Source organism: Rhinatrema bivittatum, chromosome 12 (assembly GCF_901001135.1).
Source record: "Rhinatrema bivittatum chromosome 12, aRhiBiv1.1, whole genome shotgun sequence".
Lineage (NCBI taxonomy): Eukaryota > Metazoa > Chordata > Amphibia > Gymnophiona > Rhinatrematidae > Rhinatrema > Rhinatrema bivittatum.
The window spans coordinates 15,981,747-16,007,504 of NC_042626.1; the positions used below are offsets into that span (position 1 = coordinate 15,981,747).

At 45.9% G+C, this 25,758-nt stretch overlaps 1 protein-coding gene across 1 annotated transcript; it reads left to right on the forward strand.

The window, feature by feature from the left end:
- The first annotated feature begins 400 nt into the window (after positions 1–400).
- LAD1 (ladinin 1) lies at positions 401–25,005 on the forward strand. Its single transcript, XM_029572209.1, has 13 exons — positions 401–609; positions 928–1,045; positions 4,810–4,956; positions 5,878–7,171; positions 8,852–8,961; positions 14,333–14,555; positions 16,024–16,158; positions 18,495–18,538; positions 19,323–19,395; positions 20,246–20,380; positions 21,528–21,620; positions 22,668–22,739; positions 23,842–25,005. The coding sequence occupies exons 2-13, from the start codon at positions 1,008–1,010 to the stop codon at positions 23,845–23,847; spliced, it is 2,370 nt and encodes a 789-aa protein (XP_029428069.1). The 5' UTR covers positions 401–609; positions 928–1,007; the 3' UTR covers positions 23,848–25,005.
- Positions 25,006–25,758: the final 753 nt, after the last annotated feature.

Below are 25,758 nucleotides of genomic sequence, written 5' to 3' on the forward strand. Positions count from 1 at the left end.
ATTAAAAAAAAATGAAAGATGAATTCAGAGGCAGCAGAACACCTTTTTGGTTGGGGGGGGGAGGGGCAAACAAACATCTTCTGCCCCTGCACTCCCAAGCTCCCTAGTTGCTGATGCCTTGGCTGCAAAGGTTGCTTGCTCATGGCCCCGGTGGCCCACCCCAAGCCGCTGCCTATGGAATGGGGAAAGCTCCCTAGACTGCTCCTGGCTTAGTGCCCAGTCTCTTGGCCTGTTGCATTCCTGGTGGTCTGAGACACTGCGCGTGGCTATCGTGGTGGGCAGAGGATGTCTCAGCAGAAAGAGACCCCCAGTGACCCGAACCCCGTGCTGCATGCAGGGAGGTCTCTCTTGGCTGTGCACTGAATCATTGCTGCTGAGTGACAGGCAGTGCCCTGAAACGATACTGCCCAGGTACTGGGAAGAGGAAGCCTGAGACACCGCCCAAGATCAGGCTGAGTGACCCACGGGGAGCACCGAAAGGTGGTGGCCACTCACCAAAGGAGCAGGGACGGCACCGAGCACCAATTTACCACCTCAGCTCAGCAAGTGCTACCCGCAGGGGCCAGGGCTTCCTGGCAGCAGCGAGCCTCCGGGGGGCTGGAGGACCAGGTGGGCCGGTCCCGAGAGCAGCAGCAGCAGCAGCCCTGGCAAGGGAGGGCGCCCGGCGGCCTCCGCAGCCGCGCACGCCACACAAAGGCGCGCATTGTAGCAGCGAGGCGGTCCCACCCTTCCTACCTGTGCCTGAGCGCTGGGATTACGGCGACAGGGCCGGCGAGCGCTGGGAGACCACGTGACCTCGCCCTGCGGCGCGGCAGGGTAAAGGTGCACCGGGCGGCTGCCGACGGGAAAGGCACTTTTGGTTGGGTTCGGGGTTTTTTTTTTATTATTATTATTATTATTGTAACCTTCAAAGTTTCATCTGCTCAGGTCTCGCCTTCCGGGATTTTGCCAGCAGTGGCTGGGGGGAAGTTTCTTCAGCTGAGGAGCAGTCTCGGTTCCTGCCAACAATGTCTCGCAGCAGGAGGAATTGGAGCGACCTGTCCAGGTAGGGCTTCCTAGCCTTGGAAGGGAGGGAGAGGAGATGGGAGCAGCAAACCACCACTGCCCACCACTCACCGGCGTCTAAAGAGTTTTTAACCCCCTGGGGTCTCGGCTCTCCGATAGCAGGTGCTGCAGGATTTTCAGAATTGTTTTTCCTGGGGAAAAGTAAGGAAGAGACCTGCTCTGTTTCCTTATGTTCAGCTCCCTGATTTTTGTGTTCCTTAAGAGAAGCGGGCAGATTCATTCCCTCTTGGGTATCCCTAAGAAATCTTACAATGTGCGATGTGCTTTCCTTAATTAAAAAGCAAGATTGTAAGAATTTAGTGCAGGGACCCGGTACCTACTATAACGGAGTAAGGATCCAGCTCCTATAGGTTTATGATAAATATAGACGAGTTGGCTCCTAAAGGAACTGCAAAGGACCCGATTCCTATATGGGGCTCCTATTTTATCATTAGGGTTGCAGCTCCTGGGAACTTCTGTAGGTTTAGCTACCTTGGTGGCTCTCAGTGGTACATGTGGCACACGGCAGTGTGGAAGACTCAGATTCAGTTCCTGGGCCCAGCCTCTGCTCCTCTGGCCAGGCAGCACTGAGGAGGCAGATGTCAGAGCTTCTGGGACAAGGGAGGATCAAGCATTACTCAACAGTGACACACACTGGCTAGATTCAGGATGCCTGCAGCCAGGCTCCGGAAAGAGCCACAGCCTCTGCAATGGCTGGGCTAGGAGTGTGTGTGTGTGTGTGTGGGGGGGTGCTATAAAAAAGAAGACCCCCCCCCCCCCCGGTTGGGTAACTGCAAGTGAAGTCTCATGGCACCATAGCCCTAAGAAGATTGGTTCTTTTTTTTTTTTTTATAACATATCTTTATTGTGCAATGTACAGCAGACAGCAACAAAAAGACATAGAACTGGTACATTAACCAATTTTCCCTTATAACAAGAATACTGCCACAGCAGCAGACTCACCACAGTACCACGCAGTCAGCCACACAACCCATCATTCACGCCCCCCCAGTAGACCTCTGCCCATTATAAAGTCTTATTAGCATCCAAAAACTTCCCCATACTGAGTTATAACCAATATTCAATGGTTTGCAAACCATTTTAGCATCCAAATCTTCTATGGCCCTCCAGTCCCGCATTTGATTAATCCAAATCTGCACAGATGGGGGGATTCACATTTTTCCAAATTTGCAGAATAACCAATCTCACTAGAAGAAGGGCAATTTGTATAAATTTAACATGATTCCCTGTGTAGAATCAGCTAAAATTAACCCTTCTCCCAGAAAAGGTGGTGCGTCCAGCCCAGACCCCCAATAACCATACAGGGGGGTGCACAAGAGAAAACTAGGAGTCATATTATCTTTTAGTAACTTTACAGCATATACATTGATCTGATGTCATTAACCCCATCTGAGATGGTCTCACCATGGTATAATAACTTCTGTAGATAATACGAAATTGCATCTCTTGAAGTTTAGTATTAATTGTTATGCAGCTGAAAAAGCTACGCTGTAACTGATCTTTAGTAACTGTCGTACCAAATTCAAGGGACCATTGATTTGCTAATTTCAGCAGTGCACTGTGTGACATTTTTTCTCACCTCAGTTTGTAGCAGTAGGAAATCTTGTTGCGAGTTTTAGCCATACCCTGTAGCAAATACGATATGGAGCGAATATCCTTAAAGGTTGGAGATTGGTCCTGATTGAACTGGAAACCGGAAGATACAGAAGGAACCTGCCAGTTCCCCCTCACTCAGCAGAGCCCGGGAATTTTGAATCTGCCTCCTCCTGATTGCACACCAGGGACTGTCACCAAGCTAAACAGCAACCACCCAGTCTCACCCCCACCTCCCACCCCCCACCAAGCCTAGCAGGAGATTCCTTACTGTAATTGTTTAAATCCCTGCCCTGTTGCACCTTCCAGCTGCTTAAGACAGCACACGGTCCCATGCCCCATACACCTGAACTCCTGGGTCTGACCCGCAGGCTCTGTGGGTCCAATCGTCCGTGTCCTGGATTGTTACAGAACTTCCCAGAACACCGGTGCCAGCTTTCCGGGTGCTTGAGCAAACTCCTTCACCACGTCTGGGGCGGTTTAGCATCCCCCAGTCATTCCGAAAACTTTTGCTCCCGTGTCTCAGAGCCCAGCAAGTGAGCCGGGGGGGGGGGGGGACGACGACACTCAAGCAGGGCCTCGGGATAAGGCCCCTGGGCGGCCGTGGCAGGCTTGTGCTGCACTGATTTCCCGGGCTTGCTTTTGCACTTGGCTAGCTGGCTGTAGCAGAATGGAAAGGAAGGTAGCACCACACCCCCAGCCACAACACCAGTGTCTTACTGTCCTTCCTCCTCACTCATTCACTTCCCACGCTGTACATTCATGACCTCGGATTCCCCTGCCTTGTTATCCAGGCTGGGGGGAGGATCAGAAGAGCCATTTTGCTGGCTAGGTAAAGCAGTGGCAGGGTGTTAGTGAGAGGGGGGTAACTGCCAAATAAAACCTTTCCTAGTATTTTTCTCCTTTTCCTCTAGATCTGCTTTTCTGGCATCGAGCTTTTACTCTGTTGGTCAGGGAATGTGATCTGGGATTCTGTCTGGATGAGAGATGCGGCTTAAATTCATCCCGACCCTTCTCTGCTCCCTGTAATTTCTTACCTTTCCTTAGTTCTTCCATTGATCACCCCAAACAGGGTTACTCAGCTTTAAACCCAGGAGAATGGTCTTGGGGAGGTGGGGGGGGGGGAGGGGAGGGTGCTGTTAGTGGTGATACAAAAGACACATACAAGGTTGGCATCCACAGGGCAGGGAGGCAAGCAGGGCAATTGCCTGGGATCCCGGAGCCAGAAAGGGATCACTGAGGCAGTTTCAAGGTACCCGGCAAAAGAACATAAGAAGTTGCCATAATGGGTCAGACCGAGGATCCATCAAACCCAGCATCCTCCTTCCAACAGTGGCCAGTCCAGTGGCATCCTTAATCTCTGTCCTGTGCCTGGCAGTGTCTAACACGGGCCTCTGGGAATATGGGCAGAAAGACAGCACGCTCCCACAGAGGGTCAGCAGCACATGGTGCAGGGAGTGTGCAGAGATGGGCACAGGGAGCGGAAGAGAGAGTGCACGGTGACAGTACAGGGAGCAGGGACAGCACAGGCACATAATGCAGTGATGCAGCTCAGGTACGACCGGGTCAGGCACGCACAATAATAAGTGCACGGCCACGTAGTGCTGCAATTCAGGTGTCCCACCACTGATACAAGTCACGCTTTAAAACAAGACACTGGTCGTGGTATGAGGGTGCTCCATAACGTCCGTCGTGGTCCTCAGCTCAGCTCATTTACTAGTTAAAAATGTCTTGCTGTCTCATTTGGTTGCTACATGGTGAAAATGGACCAGGAAACTCTGTCTGTGTTCCCTCTGGAGCCAATGTCATGTCATTGCTTAATGTGTTCTGAAACCAGCTCCAAAAATGATATTAACCAACGGATGGAGCAGATATTAGCTTCAAGTCATAGGGGATACACAAAGTCACGTTGGAGAAATGTTAACCAGTGCACTGGAAAAACAGTCAGGAAGGTCAGAAAAAAAATAAATAGATAATAAATGCAGTAAATGCAAAGTATTGTTTAACCGCCAGCCGCAAGAGGCCTGCATGGCGTAAGCTGCTGAGCTGGGCTGTTTCCAGCTGTGCTGATGGCTTGCTGCCGGATGATGGGGAAAGAGAGAAACGATGCTAGGGAGGAGAGGATGAAACTCATTCATTGTCCCCTAACAGCCTTGCCAAGCAAAGGACCCTGGAGGATGAGGAGGAACAGGAGAGAGAACAGCGCAGGAGGAACCGCAACCTAAGCTCAACCGCAGATGCCGACAGCGGTGTCTCTTTGAGCCTTCCAGTCACCGAGCCGCCACCAGCAGGGGGAAGGTAGGCCACGAAGTTGATTGAACTATTCTACTGGTGCATTGGCACGGAGCTTAGACCTCTTTGCTGTAACCATCAATAACTTGGTGTATCCACTGAAAATCTCTTTTAAAGGGCAGTATCCAGGGGGCTTGTCAATTTCAGCCCCAATCATGTCTCAACTTCTGGTTTCCCTCTAGAATAGATGAGTGGAGGCACGCTGGCCCTAACTGTTCTGGTTTTCACCATAGCTGTAATGAATATTATGTTTGCATGGATTGGAGAGTAGACCCAACGTATGCAAAGCTATTTCATAAATGATCATTGTGGATAATCTCCTGAAAACCAGACTGGTTGGGGGGTGCCTCCAGTACTGGGATGGGAGACAGTGCATTAGAGAAGGAATTTCTTTATAGACAGGGACAAGTCTGCTTCATCCCTGCCTGAGTTCAGGTTTGTGTCTGGACATCCTTGATTCAGATTTGCCTGGATAACCACTCAGAGTCCCCTTTGATCCAGTTCAAAGCAGATTTTTTTTTTAAATCCAGATTTATGTAGATTGGTTTGAATTTCTGAAAATGTTTGCAGATTTCATTCATTCTAAGATGGAGAAAAGCATCAGATCCTTTGATTGTAAATCCAAAACTGTGAATATTTGCATCAGAACTGGATCAACAAGATCCAAACTGGGCAAACATGGAGACTGTGGCAGGTTTGCATTTATCCAGATGGCTCAGTAAACAGCTGGGATTTATCCAAACTGATCCAAAATTTGTTCCAGTTCGATTGTAATGATCTAAATTCCCCCATTTTTTATTAAATTCAAGCCTGTCTGTTCCTTTGATATTTGCTGTTCTGGCATGTCAAGGAAAGGGTTTCCATGTCTCTTGAAGGCATGACCTTTGGTATGACTCTAGCCACAGGCTCCTGTCTTTGTTGCTTTAGGGTACAAGTCCTGGGAGAACCTGAGCCTCAACACACAAAGGACGCACAGGATGATGACCAAGAATTCCAGGAGATGCTGCAAAAGAGGGAGGACAGGAGGCAAAGACGGCAGGTGGAGATACTCGAAAGCTTGAAAACTGCACAGCATAATGAGGAATCAGAAACTGGAGTGGGAAAGCAGAGCCCAAGAGAGCTGAAGACCTGCGAGAGAGAGCAGAGACCAGGTGAGCAGGAGCATGCAGGAACAGTGAAGAGTGGAAGAAGACAGCAGAGTCCAGGTGAGCAGGAGCATGCAGGAGAAGTGAAGAGTGGAAGAAGACAGCAGAGTCCAGGTGAGCAGGAGCAAACAGGAACAGTGAAGAGTGGAAGAAGAGAACAGAGACCAAGTGAGCAGGAGCATGCAGGAGAAGTGAAGAGTGGAAGAAGAGAGCAGAGACCAAGTGAGCAGGAGCATGCAGGAGAAGTGAAGAGTGGAAGAAGAGAGCAGAGACCAATTGAGCAGGAGCATGCAGGAGAAGTGAAGAATGGAAGAAGAGAGCAGAGTCCAGGTGAGCAGGAGCATGCAGGAGAAGTGAAGAGTGGAAGAAGAGAGCAGAGACCAAGTGAGCAGGAGCAAACAGGAACAGTGAAGAGTGGAAGAAGAGAGCAGAGACCAAGTGAGCAGGAGCAAACAGGAACAGTGAAGAGTGGAAGAAGAGAGCAGAGTCCAGGTGAGCAGGAGCATGCAGGAGAAGTGAAGAGTGGAAGAAGAGAGCAGAGACCAAGTGAGCAGGAGCATGCAGGAGAAGTGAAGAGTGGAAGAAGAGAGCAGAGACCAAGTGAGCAGGAGCATGCAGGAGAAGTGAAGAGTGGAAGAAGAGAGCAGAGACCAATTGAGCAGGAGCATGCAGGAGAAGTGAAGAATGGAAGAAGAGAGCAGAGTCCAGGTGAGCAGGAGCATGCAGGAGAAGTGAAGAGTGGAAGAAGAGAGCAGAGTCCAGGTGAGCAGGAGCATGCAGGAACAGTGAAGACTGGAGGGAGAGAACAGAAACCAGGAGAGCAGCCGCATGTGGGAGAACCAAAGGGCATAGGAAAAGAGGAGAGACTAAAAGTGCAGGGGGATGTGGGAGGACTGAAGAGTGGAGGAAGACTGCAGAGAACAGGCAAGCAGCAGCAAGCGGAAGAACCAAAGAGAGATGAAGAGTCAAAAGCACATGAGCATCAGAAGGCACTGCCTCAAGATAACAGATTGAAGGAGGAAACTCTTCCATCAAACACAAGGAACAGAGAAGATGCTGCAGTTTTAGCCTCACCAGTAAGTCTTCATTCATAAACGTTCTTTGGGTTTGGATGGGAGGGAGGAAGGGTGGAAAGTGTGCACATCTTCCATTCTCCTCTTCATGTCTTCATTGCCTTCCCCTAACTCACCCCCATCCCCACCAAAGTAGGAGATTCTTGTGCTACGAAGAAGGCACATGGAGGTTGATGCTAGTGCATGACCCTAACCAAGGGCTCAGGTACTGTCCAAATCTTCTATACTGCAACCATTCTGTAGGAGAGTCCTGAGACAACTAGAACCTATAAGATGATGTTCCTCTCACAACACTATGGCACCAGCAGGATGCATTTCCATAAAGAGAATTGGCTGCATCCAGTTGGACCCTGTCTTCCTCCACCAAATAATTCCCATCAGCGCAATGCACCAGGAAGGCTGGGTAAGGTTTACTCAGGAACCTATGACAGCAGATCCCATGTCTAGGATTGCCACCTCACCCAGGTCAATCTGAAAGTGTCTTGGTTTTGCCCTACTGCATGCAGGGAGCTGTATTCCTAATTTCCCCTAAGAAAAAAAGGAACTACATCTCCCTGCATGCAATGGGGGCAAAACCAGGGCCGGATCAGCTTCTTTGGGTTTTCTAGGGTGAGGAGGCAACCCCACCTATTTCCAGTTAACAGCTGATTCTAAAGGGTGAGACCATTATTACAGTGACAAAACTACTGTAACGCTCCTAATTTTCATTATCTATTTTTTTAAAAAGATCCCAATTCTTCCCTTTCTTTCACAAAAGATACCAGTTTCAGCTGAGTCGCCACCATAGGCTCTCAGTTTCTAGAAAGCTCTGTCATGCTGTTGCGCCAGGCCTTTTAGGTTAATGGGCTGAGGAGGCTGCCCAAATATGCCTGTTGGACCCATACCCACCTAGTATCGTCCTTTTACCCTCGGCCTCTCTGCTCCTCCACTGCATGGTCATAGCCAGATAAAGGGGAGCCAGCCTGGTACAGGCAGAATATTTCTACAGTTATTTCTCTCTGGGGTCTCACTTTGCCAATGCAAACTGCAATATTTCTAAGATGCTGTGATCCAAACTGATCCAAGACATGTTCTGGTTTGACCGTAATTATCTAAACACAGGCCCAATCAATTATACATTTTAAGTCACTTTTTAAAGTCTTTACCCACCTCCCCCTGAACCCTTGGGGACAGACAAGAGGCTGCAGATGACATCACACACTCTTGTTTTCATTGAATGCAATACCTGTGATCTCACTCTATGGTTTGCAGAAATACATTCAATAGGGATTGCCAGTGTAATCTCTGTTTACAATTAAGCTTATAGAAATGCAGTCATTCTGGTTAATTCTGCCACTGCTATTATACTTCTCTATCACTTTTTCTTCTTTTCTCCTTTCCTTCTGTCCTGTTTTTGTCTCCATCTTTCTGCATCTCCAGCACCAACACATCAACCGGAAAACATTTAAGGTCCTCCAGTTACAGTACCCTAATGAGTTCTAAGCATCCTATCCCTACTTTGGACTAGTTTTATGAGACCAGTAGAAGCAGAACATTATTTAGTTCTGGAAGCCAAAACTAGGAGTGTGTTAAGTTAGTTCAACAGAGCAGCTATCCCACATACCCTGTTTGGGGATATTTTGCTCATATATGACTGCTTTGGCTAGCACACTGTTTTCTTGTCTTTTCTTTTTTTTTTTACAGGCATATGAGAGAGACCACAGTACAAAGCATCTAAATAAACAGACATCTCTTGAAGGGCCCAATAGTCCTATGAGTCCAACCCAGAAATACAGGTCGCAGGTCTTTGTCAGGTAAAAAAAGACTATTTGTTGGCCAAGCAAAAATATAAATAATGCAGATAAATGTTCAATCCTAACAGAATACTCCAAACAGCGTATTACGGTTAAGAAGTTTTAATATTTCCATTTGGCAACTCCACAGTTTTAAACGAACACCAGCTTAATGGCGTCCCCCGACACGGTCCCGTGTTTCGCCGCGGGCTGCATCGGGGGGGATCGCCATACAGGAATTCACAAAAGAACTGGCAACAGCGTTGCCAGTTCTTTTGTGAATTCCTGTATGGCGATCCCCCCCGATGCAGCCCGCGGCGAAACACGGGACCGTGTCGGGGGACGCCATTAAGCTGGTGTTCGTTTAAAACTGTGGAGTTGCCAAATGGAAATATTAAAACTTCTTAACCGTAATACGCTGTTTGGAGTATTCTGTTAGGATTGAACATTTATCTGCATTATTTGTACTTTGCGAAATTGCCTGAAGTGCAGATCTCGCCCATTCATGGTTTCTTGGTCCAAGCAAAAATATGCCAGGTAGATCAGCTAAATCAGACAATCTTAAAGTCTATCCTGGCAAGCCATAAAGGAAAACCCTAGTGATGTTAAATTCTGAGTGATGTTGACATGGTCTTTGTTAGCTACACAGACGTTGAAGCGCAAGACAAGCAGTTCTATATTTTCTGAAAGACCTTGATCATGTAATAGCGGGGTGGATTTTTTGCAGGTTGTGTTGGTCCAATAAAAAGCAACAAAGTTGAGAAAGAGCCCGTTTTCTCCAGATCCCAATATGGTTCCTAGAATTCTCCAGTCCACAGCAGGACTGATGAAACAAATATTGTTTTATAACTTTTAGGGATAAGAATATCAAGGAATGGCCGATTGGATTTTCTGACAGGTTCCATGAGCTGAGGTTGTCTGTCTCGTATACATAGAGCTGCCACTGCCAACGAGGGAGGGATTGTCCTAATGTTCAAGTGGCAAAGCTTGTTATTTGCCCATTGAAAACTTCCTCTTGAGTGCACAATGACAACAAAGCTTGGGCAACTGTGGAGTCTTCCATCTGCGCCATGACATATGATGGACATGCTATTGCACAATGCTCAACGTTACTCTTGCGACTTGTGTCCTTGTGATCTCACCCACTCCTGTGAAAACCATTGACCTCAGCTATATCTGATTGGTCAGAAAGAGACTGACCAATGAGTTCCGGTTTCAGAGCAGAGCTTCATGTTCTATCAAATAAACATTCCAACCATCTTATATTCAATAACCAGTATTAAAAAAGAAAAGAACATTGAGCAGTCATACGCATTGCTCAGTATCTTGTTTCCAGCTGTGGCTAATCCAAGACACGTACCTGACAGGGATCCCAAACAGTAGATAGATCCCATAATGCTAAAACCCAGGGATAAGTAGTGGCTTTCCCCAAGTCTTATTTCATTAATAAGTTTATGGACTTCTTTCTGAGAACTTGTACAAGCTTTTTTAAACCCAGTTATACTAGTTGCCTCTATCACATTCTCTGGCAATGAATTGCAGAGCTTAATTGTGTTTTGAGTGAAAAAGAAGTTTCTCAGATTTGCTTTAACTTCATGGAATGTCCCCTAATTTTTGTATTTTTTGAAAGAGTAAATAACTGATTCACATTTGCCCAATCTATTCCACTCATGATTTTATAAACCTTTATCATATCCCCCTCAGCCATCTCTTCTCAAAGCTGAACAGCCCTAACTTCTTTAGCCTTTCCTCAAAGGAAGCCATTCCATCCTCTTTATCAGTTTGGTCACCCTTCTCTGTACTTTTTCCAGTTCAGTTACATACAGTATGTTTTAAGATGCAGCAAACAGAATTGTAAATGGTACTCTAGGTGCAATCTCACCATGGAGTGATACAGAGGTATTATGACATTCTTCATTTTATTTGGCATTCCTTTCCTAATAATTCTTAACATTCTGTTTGATTTTTTGACCACTGCCACACACTGAGCCAAGGTTTTCAAAGTATTGTCCATGATAATGCCCATATCCTTTTCCTGTGTAGTAACTCCTAAAATGAAACCTAACATTATGTAACTACAATATGAGTTACTTTTCACTCTGTGCATCACTATCATTTGTCCACATTAGATCATTTCATATGCCATTTGGATGACCAATCTCCCAGTCTTGTAAGATATTCCTGCAATTTCTTACAATCCCCTTGTGATTTTAATACTTGGAATAATTTTGTGTCATCTGCAAATTTGATTACCTCATTCATCGTACCCTTTTCCAGATCATTTAAAAATATATAAAAAAGCACTGGTCCTAGTACAGATCCCTGAGGCACTCCACTGTTTACCCTTCTCCAATGAGAAAAGTGATCATTTAATCTTACTCTCTGTTTCTTTTATTTTATCCAATTTGCTATCTGCAATAAAACATTGCCTCTTATCCCATGACTTTTTTTATTTTTCTCAGGAGTTTCTCATGGGATACTTTGTCAAATGCCTTCTGAAAATCCAAATATACTATATTCACTGGATCACCATTATCCACATGCTTATTAACTCCTTGAAATAAATGTAGCAGAGTGGTAAGGCAAGACTTCCCTTGTGTAAATCCATGCTGGCTGGGTCCCAATAAACCCTGCCTTTGTATATGTTTTGTGATTTTATTCTTTAGAATAGTTTCTACAATTTTTCCTGGCACTGAAATCAGCCTATAGTTTCCTGGATCATCCTGGAGCCCTTTTTAAAGATCGGCATCACATTGGTCACCCTCTAATCTTCAGGTACAACAGACAATTTTAAATGATAGGTTACAAATTACCAGTAATAGTGATAGATCTACAATTTCATTTTTGGGCTTTTTCAGAACTCTGGGGTGTAAACCATCTGGTCCAGGTGATTTGCTACTCTTTGTTTGTCATTCTGCCCTTTTACATCATTCACATTCACCGTGATTTGTTTCGGTTCTTCCAAATCATCACCATTAAATACTAGGGATGTGCATTTGTTGCTCCATTCGTTTTAGCAGCATATGCATCTCTGACAAAAGGATAGTGGGTGTGCCAAAATGAATGGTGCGCATGTATGTACGCACCATCTACACATGCACACACCATTCATTCTGGCGTGCCTCCTATCCATTCTTCAGATACGCGCGTACCCCTGTAACGAATGAAACAAATGGAGCAACGAATGCACATCCCTATTAAATACCTTTTCCTACATTGGTATCTCCCCAACATCCTCTTCAGTATACATCAAAGCAAATAATTAATTTATCCTTTCTGCCTTGGCCCTTTAATCCCTTTATCATTTAATGATTCAATCCTCACAGGCTTCCTGCTTTGGATATATTTTAAAAAGGTTTTATTATGAGTTTTTGCCTCTATGCCCAGCTTCTTTTCAAATTCTCTTTTTGCCTGTCTTATCAATGTTTTACATCTAAACTGCTAATGCTTACACTCTTTTCTGTTTTCTTCAATTGGATCCTCCTTTCAAAAATTGGAAAAAGCTTGTTTGGCTAAAATAGCCTCTTTCACCTCCCCTTTTAACCATGTCGGCAGTCATTTGGCCTTCATTCCACCTTTTCTAATGCATGGAATACATCTGGTCTGGGCACCCAAGTGGTATTTTTAAACAATGTCCTCGCCTGATGTACATTTTTTATCTTTGTAGCTGCATATTTTAATTTGTTTTCTAATTATTGTCCTCATTTTATCAAAGTCTCTCTCTCATCAAACAATTTTCCAATAAACATTCAAAAACAGAGACAATTGTTTTCTTTTACTTTCAAAATGAAGCATTGCTCTGGGATTGAATTTCTGGGATGCAACAGCCTCTCTGAGGGCCATGAAATGCAGGTAATTGTGCAAAGCACTGAAAGTGACAGGTGCCCATGAGAATTCACAGGCACGCCCTAGGCAAAGTAATGAGGTTGCCCATAGACTTCCACAAATTGCCCCAGATTGCACAAGGAATCTGAATCTGATTTTTCTCATTCTGCGCTGTAGAAGAAACACCAATGTTTTTGGAAAGGCTGCGATAACAGTTAGAGCTGTTACCTTGGCCATGTCACGTTATTTCCTTCTGCCCTCGTTCTAATCCCAGCTCTGCCTCTGATTCTTTGTGTGGCCTTGGCAAAGTCACTCCATCTACCTGTGCCTTCATTTAACGAACTCTAATGGAAAATATTAACTTACACCTTCACCCATTTGCTTGGAATGCAGCATTGGGAGTCTGACATTCCATTCCATCTTTCTGAAGTATTTTAATTGCATTTTTGTTCCTGATGCATAAGAAGATTTATATAAATGCAAATTATTAATTAATAAGCATTTGTGGCACAGTATTTACTGTGGGCAAGCATCTGTGACTCTAAATAAAGATGCTGATTCAGTGCAAACTTTTCTATAAAGGAACAGCCTTCCCCTCCCAACTCCACCCTTGACTAGGCTACAGTTTTGCATTTTTCTAGGTCCTGCACCTGATTTGCACCAGGCAGGTAGTCAAGAAGGTTCTGGAAGCATCATTGGAGAACCCACATTAGAATGTAGGCACTCTTTTCCTCTCTAATATTCTCCCACTGCCCTCTTACTGACCCCGACATCCCACCCCAAACAGCATGAAGTATTCATAGACCCCAAGATTCCCTAAGTGGGGACTGAATCTTTTCTTGAAAATTTACACAGATCTGTTTTAAATTCCAAAAGTATGCTCTTAAATCCAAACCCCTCCCCGAGCTCACCAACCAGGAACCAACTCACCAACCGAGTCGGCAACTTTACCTGCAAGTCAGGCAGGCAATTTTGTAAAAAGTGATTTCTGTGCATAAAACACTGTTATACTGACAAAAGTCTCTGAAAATGACCCCCTCTATGTCCAGTGTATAAGCCAAGGAGTCTCCAATAGTGCCGGGAGTATAATTCATGAGAACATCACCTAAGCTTTGGACCCAAGCTTTCTAAACATACTGAATCATTCCTAAAGCTATCAATCCATGCACTGATTTGTTCAAATCCTAATGGGAGAGTCCATGCATTTGGAAAACTTTTAAAATAAAGAATCCATGAGAAGAGTCCCTCGGACATTTTACATTATTTATTTAATGTTCTCATGGTTTGAACCTTTGTCGCCATCTGGCTAGTGTTGAAGGGGTACCATTGCTAGTCTTGGTACCTCTCTTAATAACTGGAACCTCTGCAGGCTGAGGTACCTTATATTGGACCTGCATATGCGAGTGTTGAGTTTAGTTTATTTAGCTATCCTTTGCCACTATAGCTACAATTTATTTTTCTGGATCTCTGCCCATCATGTTATCAGTGAGTGGCAGAGATCCAGAGATGTTAAAACTATAATGCATGCCTTGAATCACGTTTCTTTGTTTCCACGGTCCATTGGCAGCTCAGTGAAGATCTCAAGATCTAAAGGTGCCACAGAGGTGGGGAGAGCCTGGAAGAGCCTGGATTCGTCAGAGCAGTCTGGGGCCGGGAAGCCCCCAGGGGTGACAGAGGGGGATGGACAGAAGCCCTCGACCTGGGGAACCAAGGGAAGCAGTGTGCAGAGGACTCCTTTACCTCAGCAAGGCCTGAAACTTCAGCTGTCTCCAGTTGGGGAGGAAAAAAAGGTAAAAAAAAAAAAAAAAGTGTGTGTGTGTGTGTTGGGGGAGGACCTGTAAGTTACAGGGACCACAAATAGAGAGAGGGGTCCTTTAAGGGGGTTGCAGATAGAGAGAAGGGGGGTCCTGTAAATAAGCAGCTCACAGGTAGAGATCTGAGTCCTATAAGTAAGGGGGTCACAGATTGAGAGAAGGGGGGTCCTGGTAAGCAAAGGGGGTCACTGAATGGGAGAGCTGGTTCCTGTAAGTAAGGGGGGCACCGATGGAGAGGGGGGCCCTGTAATTAAGGGGGCCCATTGATGGAGAGAAGGGGTCCTAAAAGTGAGGGCCACAGATGTGGAGAGGAGGTCCTTTAAATAAGGGAGCACAAATGGAGAGAGGGTGTCCTGTAAATAAGGGGGCCACAGAAGGCAAGATTAGGTCCTCTAAGAGAGGGGGCCACAAATAGAGCGTGGGGTGGTGGGTGGTGGGGTCCCGTAAGTAATTTGCAACTTCATTAAACCAAGAGTTATAGAAGCCTTAGCCGTCTCTCACGGGCACGTTGGATAAAGAGACATTTTTATCTGATGGGTCTCGTGTAACTGCGCGCACAGAGGCTGCCATATGTGTGCAAACACTTACTAACACAGAGGGGAACCCCCATCCCAAAATTAGCAGCTGCTCTTCCGCTCTCTGCGCAGTGTTCAGACCTTAACTGTATTATTATAACCCCCGCCTGGCGCTTTAATGGCAGTCAGCACAGCAGCGCCCCTGATGGAGAGGGTGGCCAAGCGAGAGAATTTTTCAAATGCTTTGAACATTAAGAGGTTCATATTCCGTCACTTTCTGGATAGCAAAGTTAGCCAGATAAACGTATCCAGCTAACATTTGAGGTATATTCAATAGTGCAGCCGCACCACTGAATATAGCCGGCTAACTTTAGGGGAGCTGGTGGCCTGACCCGATAGGGTATCTGGCTAACTCATCTCCTCCCAGTTACACCTCTGGAACTCCCCTAACTTATCCAGCTAACTTCTTAACGGCTGGAATTTATCCCAAAATTTTCATTTAGCTGGACAACTTCTGAATTGTCTGCTAAATGCCTTTGAATATAGACCTCTAATAGCTTACTAGACTGAAAGTAGAAAGTATCCGGTGTTGCCTAATATCTCTTATGCACAACGTAGCACTGAGTGAGAAACCTCTAAGGTGTATTCCTGCACAGAAACGAGGGTCGGTTCATAGCCGGGATATTTTTCAGTGCTGTACATGTGCCGGCTGAAATCACGTTGAAGGTTGTCCTCCATAGACCTGGCATATTTTAGTATCGTTTATATGGTAGTGCTTCTCAGTAGATGAAAGGGCTTAGAGTATATGATTTATTTAAAAAAACAAGTTATCCCACAAAGCAGATGAAAATGCTTCTGTAAGCCAAATGCTGGATCTTAGATACTGCAGTGCAGGTCTTGAGAACATTCTCCCTCCATTGTGTCCTAAGGAGATGGGAGCAGATCGTCAGACACCACCAACATCCGCCAAGGACGAGCCTACGGACGCAGGAGTCACCTCTCCCAGCACCGCCACCGGCACCAGCCCCTTCAGGCGCTTCAGTCCCAGAACGAGCTCTTTCCGGGTAAGCACCAGGGACGATGGATAACGAAGTAACCTCCGGCCCCCGAGGGAGCAGAGAGGGAAGCGTGAGCCGGGGTAGGGTGATGTTTTTCCACTTCAGTATGGGTTCCTGACATATTTAAGCACCGCGTGCTATGGATTACGCCTGTACTGAATTTGTTTTAAGTTTCTGTTGCAGAAGGCTGTGAGAATGGCTGCTGGCATGGGGCATCTGCTTCGCGATTTGTGGAGTTTTCTTATAATTGTTTTTGTAGAAACACAGAACCCAAGGGCAGATAAAGAGCATCGTTTGCGCATCCATAACTTCTGTTCAGCTTTCCATTCTCCTCCTATCCCTACGACATCCATTTTTCTTGAATTCTGATACAGTCCTCATCTTCACCAACTCGTTGGTGAAGATGAGGACTGTATCCGACTGCCACATGCCAGGCTGAAGGTGCACCTAGGCTGCCAGGGCTGGAAGCCTAGGTGCACCTTCAGCCTGGCATGTGCTTCTCCCCCCCCCCCCCCCCCCCGCTCCCCTAAGATTTTGATAATTAGATTCAAGAATCACGATTGCCCCACTCTCCCCCTTCTAGAGTAAACCTGTAAAACAACATAATTGAACATCAGTCTTTAAATATTACATATGTTTCAGAAATGATGTCAGTGTCTGCACATAAAATCAATGCATCCATACATTTACACACGTAAAACAAATCCATAGCTCATTGGCTGAAGGTAATCGGCTGGTTGAGCTGAACTAGAATGTCCCCCTTACTACTCACCATACAAAAAAAAGTCAACTTCTTACGTCACTTCAGTAACAGTGACACAAACTTCCCCCATTATCAGACCCTTTGGGAAGTAACACAAACCCAACTTATATAATAAACCTGCTTATCGAATCAGTCTTATTCTTTGGCAGCCCCTCCCCTAGGCATCTGCCTAGTTTGCCTAATGATTAAGCTGGTCCTGAGGGCGGCTGCTCCATGCATCCACCACCCTTTTCTGTAAAGAAATATTTCCTTGGGTTACCCCTGTCTGATCACCTTTCACCTTCACCCCATAGCTCCTTGTTCCTGAGCCTCTTGGATATTTATTTTTTGAGGCTTTTAAACGTTTCCATCATATATCCCCCTTTTTCTCCTTTTCCTCCAGAGTTTACGTTTAGATCTTTAAGTTTGTCCCCTTGTCCTTTATGATGAAGACCACTGACCAGTTTAGCCTGGACCAACTTTATCCTTTTTCTACCCTTTTGAAGTTACGGTCTCCAGAACTGTCCAGTGTTCCAAGTGAGATCCTAGCAGAGACTTCCACAGAGGCAGTATCACCGCCTCTTTCCTGCCGGCTACTCCTCTCCCTATGCACCCAAGCATCATTCTGGCTCTCATCATGGCCTTATCTACCTGTCTGGCCACCAGATCATCAGATACAATCACCCCCAGATTCTGCTCTTTCTCTGCTCTTTCCCTTGGGTTTTTTGCAACCCTGCATATTTTTTTTTTTAGCATTACATTTTAGCTATCAAACTCTAGACAGTTACTCAAACTTTGCTAGATCCTTCCTCATGTTTTCCACACCTTCCAGAGTATCTGCTCTGTTGCAGATTTTGGTGTCAACTGCGAAATGACAAATCTTGTCCAATGGCTCTTTCACAACATCACTGACACAAACGTTGAAGAGAACTGGACTGGAGAGTGATCTCTGTAACACCCCACTGACAACCCCCCCCCCCCTATTCTAGGAGTGGGTCGGCAATCGTCCCCTAAACATTTTTCCCCAAGTTTCAGGGGTGGATAATTCATCCTGGGGATGAAATCGGACTAAGAACAGAGACGCCCATCCACGCCTCGTTTTTCTCTCTTAGCTATGCAGCCCAAGATCGTGAAGCCTTATCCTAAAGCTTTTAGATTACTGTTATGCACCCTATCAAGGTTTGCCAGTTAGGTCACTTATAAACGTACTCAGCACCTTCTAAACTCAGCAGCTAAACTTATCTTCAGAGCAAAGAAGCAAGGCAATGAGGCTCCCTTATTGCTTCAACTGCATCCACTTCCCAAATGAAGCCAAGTGATGGAGGTCTGAGGTGGAATAGCAAATGCCCGTCCGACCTCCTCTTTATGGGCATAGCGGTCTTCTCAGTTCCTTTTCTTCCATATTGGAAGGAGATGACCCTTCATACTGGGTTTAGATGTCTGCCAGCACTCGTCCTTTGCAATGCCCTCCTCTAGAGCTCAGACAGGAGAATGACTCTGAGATTTAGAAAAGACGTGATGACGTGGCTTTTTATCCAGCTCTTCTTTCAGGAGCCTGTGCATTAAAATCCCCGTTCTGTTTCTTTTTTTTTTCTTCCAGATAATGGTTCAAAAAGAGCAACCAGAGGCTACTTTTACAAGAAGGTTGGGTTTTTGTTCCTATAAACCTCATCAAAACTGTGTTAAGTAAAATCTGTATTTTTAAAAAGTGCATTACAGCAGGGAAGGGTCAGGAAGACTTTTCTGTGAGAGGCTCCACCGCCTCCGCTGGGAGGCTCTTCCATGCAAGTCTTAGAGAGGAAGTAAAAGTAAACCAAACTAAAACCAGATAAGCTGCTGTTTTGTTGTGGAGGGGAAAGAGAGTCCTGGCCAGCACTCAAGGGTGACGCCTAGTGGCTGTGTTTAAGGTCCATGATTATAACGTCCTGGCAGGAGCCCTGCTGCATGGCCCGGGACCATCACTGGAATAAGCAGACTGGGTACACTGGGGGTTAGGGATAGAAAATGAGGAGGGGGCATGGAATCCCCCCCCCCACCCCCCTGCTCACTGCACCACAATCCCAGCCCTGGCTCTAAATGAGCTGAAAAACCAAATGGAGCAGGAGAAAACTGTCAGGTCACAAAAGAAAAAGAACTCCACGTCCCAGCATCACCCCTGCTTCCTGCAACAAGCAGGACCGCACCTTCCCTCAGGTCCTTGGTTTCTTTGCTGGCCTTCTCATTTTAAAGCTCTGTTCTGTTATTCCTCATTGCTCAACGCATTCTGTAACTTACGAGCACCGCCTTCGCGGCACGTAATGGAGCACCTACCCAGACTGGCATGCATTGGGATGGTACTCGGGAAGCACAGCCAATGTCTCTGGTGCCATCGAAAATGGTGACCTGGTGTTTTAACCCCATGGGTTTTTTGTTTCTTGCACCTCACTAGCGCCAGCTTGAGGATCTCGTCCAAGAATTCAAAACTCGATGAGAGGTTGGAGAGATACACCTCAGCAGTGCAGGTAGGAATCAGAGCCAGGGATGTTAAATTAGGTTATTAAAATAGTGCCTCCCCAGGAATGGGGGTTGGGGGGGACCCCTTGATAAGAAACGGGTAGCACATTGCTGGCCGCAGCACAATACTACTGGCCAGTGGCTAGCGGCAATCTCTAGGCACTCAAAATGCCCAAAGCTGTGAGGGATGAATCTAGCCCTGTTACTCGCATGCGTAAGACTCGTTTCCAAGGAAGGCTGATCAAATTGGCTGATTTGGTCTATTTAAGTACTTTTTATGGTCTATACATTTGGACTGATGAGAAAGAACTGAGCCTCAAAAGAATGTAGAAATCCACTCAGAATCATATGGGAAAGAGTCCTTGCCAAATAAACTTGTAACCACACGCTTGGACGTCGATTTTGGTTTGAGTCTGCAGAGTCTTTCTGACACTTGGGGGGGTGTTCAGTGGCTGTTTGTTTAGTATGTCGGGAAGCTCGGGTTAATTCATGTTCAAGTTTGGTGGTCAACATACTAATGAGGGGGCAGAGAAGGAAGGCCAAGGCTACTAACATCCCATAAGGCCACGACCTTACAGCAGCGCAAGCTAACTGCATGGATGTGGTGTGATGCCGCAGACATGTAGTCAACCTATGGACATGGCCCTCATCATCAGAGCTAATCATGGGCCTGTTCTCCCATTGCCATCCATGGATCCAGAATCTGCTGCCTAATGAATGCCTTTCCAACAGAATCCTAAGACCACTTATTCAAACCCAGGTCTAGATCTGGTTAATGGAGGACATTTAAGAGCTCCCCCACCTGGACCTGCATAAAACCCATCAAGGATCTTTTTTCTTCTTCTTCTTCTTTGTTAGAAATCAGAGATGATAAAACCTCCCTTGAGCACGAAGAAAGATTTCATTCCGTTGCCAGCAGGCATAACCAGCACACGGAGCATCTTTGAAAAGGAAGCCAACAGCTCTGGAGCCATCTCGCCAACTGGCAGAAAGGTAGGGGACACGGAGCACCCGAGCATGGTCCGTTACTGGCCTGCGTCCTTTGTAAGTGCTTAGCGCCGGTCATAGAGTGAAGGAGTCCGATACCGTGAACTAAATCCCGCCCCCCTGCCCACAAATGCCGGGCGTGTCCCATGGGATGGAAGGAGCACTGCTCTTCTGAAGGCAGGTGCACAATCTGAAGTTGCTCTGCCATGGCAGGACAGTAACGTTAGCCGCTTATGGACCTATGGAATGCTCCTGTCCCGGGCAGCAGTGAGATCCCCTTCTCGCCTATAGCGGTTTCTCTCAGCTCCTCTGAGGCACAATGAGGGTAGTTTAGAGGGCTTTAGTATCACAGGCTTCGTTGCTGATTTTGAAAGGGAAATTACGCAATTGCTTGCCGTGTAGAGTCCACGCACTAAAAGCACCCGTGCATTCTGCCCCTGCTCTTTGCATGGGTAGCGAAAGCGGGGGAGGGAAGGAATAAAATAACGCGTGTACTTTTGAAAATGTCACATAGGCAGGCCTGTTTGCTCCCATGACCTAAACACACCCAGAGCAATGCCCACTTTTCAGTGCCACTAAAGGTCGGTGCGCTGTGAAACCCTGGGGTGCTTCGTAGCCGGTCTGACAGGCCTACTTCCAATGCATGCAAAGATATCTCATGCATATTCATTAGGAATAGCCTGAAACCGCAAACTGGCTGTGAAAGCAGGGAGGCCAGGGGGGAGGTCTGAAGACCAATTTGAGCATCATTAGAGTAGTTTATGGGCTAGAGTCATGCAAACATCCCTCACGTCATTCTGCCTTTCTAATCTCGCATCTTCCTCTAGCAGAATCACTTCCATGAATAAAATGGTGTTCGCAACGCATGGCTCCTCTAGACTTTGGGCGTTGTGTTGAGACTGTAGTGTTTGCCAGTTGATCACCCACTCAGTAGAAATGGTGACTTCTGTTTAGCAGAGGAATGCACCAGACTGCCGTAATGCACCAGAATGTGTTACAAAGGTATTTTAGCTAAACGTTATGCTTGTACAGCCCCAAGTTCCATGGAGTATTGATGGGTCCTGAATCTGCCCATCTAGGGTGCAAGCCAAGGCCTTCACACCCATCTAAGCTGGCTTTGATTTTGAATAAATGCACTCTGCTTCCTCTCTAGGAGAATTTGAACACGTCTGGCAGTGTGGCATCACGTATCAATCAGTGGATTGGCAAAACCCAAGAGGAATCCAGCAGAAACACAGAAACAAAGGTTATAACCGATGCTGCAAAAGCATTAAATCACATATACCCTGATTTCAATTCTGCTTTTAAAAGGGGAGGCCTCACAAAATTTGTTTTTCTATTTATACCTTAGCATCTATGTTTCTCTCTAGTTTTCCAAGCATTCCTATTACGTGGCTGCTCTGTGTGATCATCTCCTAAATTCTGCTCGCCTCCGTTTCAGGTGGTGCACCTGTCATACCCCCCTCTCCCCTCCACCTCTAGGACACTGATGAAGAAATTAGGCTACACAGGGTATTGTTTCAGGGCAGGCAGAAAGCAGTCATTCCTATTGCAGGCAGCCTTACAGACCGTTTTCTGATTCAGGAGGTGGTTATAGGCATTGATTTGCAAACTTTCAGATTTTGAAAAAAAATGATATACTTACTAGGGCCAGCCCGGTGGTTCAATGGGCACTGCCATGCAGAAGGACCTGGGCTTGATTTCTGGTTGGGGTCTTCTGCTCCCCAGACCAGCAGGGGCTAGGGATGTGCAAAGACAGCATTTCACCCCCTGGGGGAGGGGGTGGGAGGGAGATGTCACTCTTTGCTCAACAGTGACACCTAATGGCCAGACTTAGGATTTCAGCGCAAGATGTGGTTTTTGACCCCTGGAGGAGGACTATGGGCTGCCCTGGGCTGTCAGGTAGTTAGAAAAATGAGGAGGAAGAACTCTTGGGTAATTGCAAATTAATACATGGATTCTTTCACAACCCACCATGAAGAATTTTAAGTATAGTGGAGGTTGCCGTTACTAGTTTGTTCTAGATTTTCTGTAAAAGTCCCAGAAAACTCTTAATAATTGTTTAAAACATTTTTTAAAAAAGCAACATTGTAGTTGGTCAGAGATGATACCTTTATCAGAGAAATAAGTTTCCTGCATCACTAAGGTTTCCGTGTCCTATTCTTTTGTTTCTAAATGTTTGTGATGTGCTTCAGAATACACTAACAAAATAATTTCTTTAAAAAAAAGAAAGTCATGTTACAGACTCTGTCACCAGTAAGGGACATCGCGATTTCTTTCTCCCATGTTCTAGGATGAAAGGAAAGGGAATCTGTCAGCCAAGTGCAGCCTCTGGGAGAGATCCGCCTCTTCCGTGGATGGGAAGGTGGGTAATTGCAGCTCCTGATTGCCAGAAAGTGGCACGATGTGCGAGCAGTGGAGGGGGCGCAGACAGGGAGACACAACCACCGAGGCTGGGGCGGCCGGCAAGAGGTCAGGTGTGGCCTGCCCACAGAGGCATGCCAGTCCACGGTTACCAGGTCGGAAGGGCGATGGAATAATTCCACCTTTCCAAATGCCGTTCCGGGCATATTACCCCATTATTCAAATTCAGGTGCAATAAGTTCCTGCCCCAAAGAGCTCACAATCTGAGTGGGTACCTGATGTGTCCTAGTATGAATGGAGTTGCTTTTGCCATCATGCCCAAAAAAAAAAAAAGTCGCTTTCACTTAATGTGATGGCAAGGGGTGTCCCATTGCTTTTTGTTATTTGCACCTGCACCGCAAGCCTAAGCACAGGCACATCTACCATTGCCTGGCCCATAACATAAGTCGGATAAGAAGCGTGCAGATCAGGGAGCTGACAAACCCTTTTACCAGTCACAATGGCTCTGAGTCCATAATATGCAGACTGACTGGGAATAGCTTCATTCTTTTATTATTAAATTCTTTATTTGTGCAGACCCATAAAACCTATACAGCAACTCATTATGCTGTCAGAGTACAGCAAATGCAGACAGTGATAAAGAAAAGAATTAAAGATCAATCCATTTGCTCCATGATGGATTATTTTAATGCTGAATTCCTTTCGGGAAGGACTGTAGTATAGATTTTGCATTCCTGCGGTAATCTTGTAGATTTGGTAAGCTATAGTACAGTATTTCTTTGGCAGCACTATGAATTTGTCCATTGTAGTGTGTTATATATACTTCTAGGCTTGTAAACTGTCTCCAGATTTTCAGGACAAGCTGATCCAGTCCTGCTTTTACCCCATTGCATGCAGGGACTTGTAGTTCAAGTTCCCTATTATATTACTTATGAAAAGCAAGACTGCGAGTCCATGCAGTGGGGATAAAACCAGGACCAGATCTGCTAGTCCTGAAAATCTGGAGTCCACTGACCACCCTGTACCCCTCAAATGCTGTAGGGGCGATCTCCATGACACCCACAGAAATGTGCACGCTCTGATTTTGTTTTGTCTTTTTCCAGCCATGAGACACTTCAGAAGCCCAGCTTCCTGTGAAGACTGCAAACTGACTCCCATGAAGGCCTCCACATTGTTGCCTTCGCACCAATCCAACATCCCCGCTGCCAGGATTTCATTATAGAACCTTTAACCCATCCTCTGCTCCCCAAAGCTCACCCTGTGGAAAATCCCTGTATACAGATGGGGAAGGGCTTCAGTTGCAAAAGTTTGTCCTTTCCTGATACCCAGGAGCCTTGGCTGCCCCCTATGGGCTGCAATTGCTACTGCCCATTCTGTAGAAAGTGGTTGGAATTAGTGGGGGGAGGGGAGGAGAAGGCACCCACCGTAAAGTGCCAACCTTTCTAATGAGCGTTCACTCAACCAGGTAGAAGTGGGGAAGACTTTTGTAAAGATGACAAAAACCCAGCACGTTTCTGATTCTGGATTTTCTGATCTGGGTATGGTGGCTGCAGAGGGGGCCATTGGGAGACAAGTGAGCAAGCAATAGTGCCTTGGTCTGATACCGTTTGATCACAACTTAAATGTGTCTTTTAGCCAATTACTAGAAGTCCCTGTGCGACTGTTCTGCTTAGCAGGCCTGCTATGAACCCAATAGGTCCACTCACCGCCTCCATCATTTGTCCAGCCAAATTCAGTATGCCATCTAGATTTTAGATACAGGCGTACACCTTTTTTAATTTCCATTGACTGATTTTTCTGATTTTTGTTTTCTTTTCAAGTAAAACCATACCAAAAGTACCATGCACTACTCAGAGTATAGATAGCAATTTTAAAGTTAGACATTTTAATTTTGGAGGGTTTTGTTTTTTTTTAATAGCTTTTCCTCTGTAAATTCTCTTAAACCCCAGAAGCACTTAGTTTTGTGGATGGGAAAACCCATCACGGAAGACCTCGTGCCAGCTGGATGGATTGGCCCGTCTTGGTTATGAGCTCACACATGACATCTCAGGCGTGCACTGCATGAACCAATCTGACGCCAGCTGGCACGAGGTCGTATACAAGGCTCAGGGAAGAATGGCCGCTTCCAGGCATGAAAGGATCACAGTAAACTTAAGAGTCTCAAGAATAATTTATATGTTTATTAATTCATACGGGATTAAGTATTGGACAGAGGGAATTGTTTTCTTTTATAATCTTTTTAAAATAAAACGTCAGTGTAACAGTGACTCCCTGACAATGCAGGAATCGTAGCATATGCTGTCAAAATGTGTACAAATGCACTCTCCTTCAGAGGATATGCACTCTGCCTTTTCCATTAAGGAATTTGTCATTATTTTATTTAAATGAAAGGCTTATTAGATGTTGAACAGACTTGTTGAAATGTCAACTCTTTTCCCTGTGATTTATCTTGCACTAATGTGGTGAAGTACGTTACTGGCTGGTATTGCATTACACGTTGTCTGTACATGGTAGGGAAGTCTCACGCACATATGTTGGAATTATTTAATCCCTCTGATCTGTAAGCCTTGACGTTATCGCAGGTGGAGCTTCACAAACCAGTTTTGCATTGCAGTACCAAAGTACAAAAATTAGTGATAACATCTGATCACAGACCACCGAACCACCCCCGCACATCGATCCTTAGTGACATCAGTACAAAAGCTTTTCAGAAGGGGACTTACAGAAAAGTTGGACCTGGGCCATGCAGGGTGAGGAGAAGAAGGGTTAACTAAACTGTGCCATCCTAAGTTCTCCGTCCCAGGCAGACCCCCATCATGCAGGGATTCAGTTATCTGACTCACTTCTAGGCCACTTGCACAGGAACAGCTGGCTGGATTTGGTCAGTGCTCACTCACACACCCCTCCCGGGTCTGAAATAGCAAGGCCATGAACATTTAAGGCTTTCTGCAAGGAACAAAAAAAAAAGGGAGTGGGGGAGGGGGAGGGGAAGGGCTGCGGAGCCTGTGCATGGATCACTT

Bases quoted from the DNA above. Each gene is read 5' to 3' on its own strand.
- LAD1 (XM_029572209.1), top strand. From the start codon at position 1,008: ATGTCTCGCAGCAGGAGGAATTGGAGCGACCTGTCCAG. The intron at 8,962-14,332 runs GTAAAAAAAGAC...GTCCATTGGCAG, and splicing joins AGGTCGCAGGTCTTTGTCAG to CTCAGTGAAGATCTCAAGAT. The intron at 16,159-18,494 runs GTAAGCACCAGG...TTTTTCTTCCAG, and splicing joins CCAGAACGAGCTCTTTCCGG to ATAATGGTTCAAAAAGAGCA.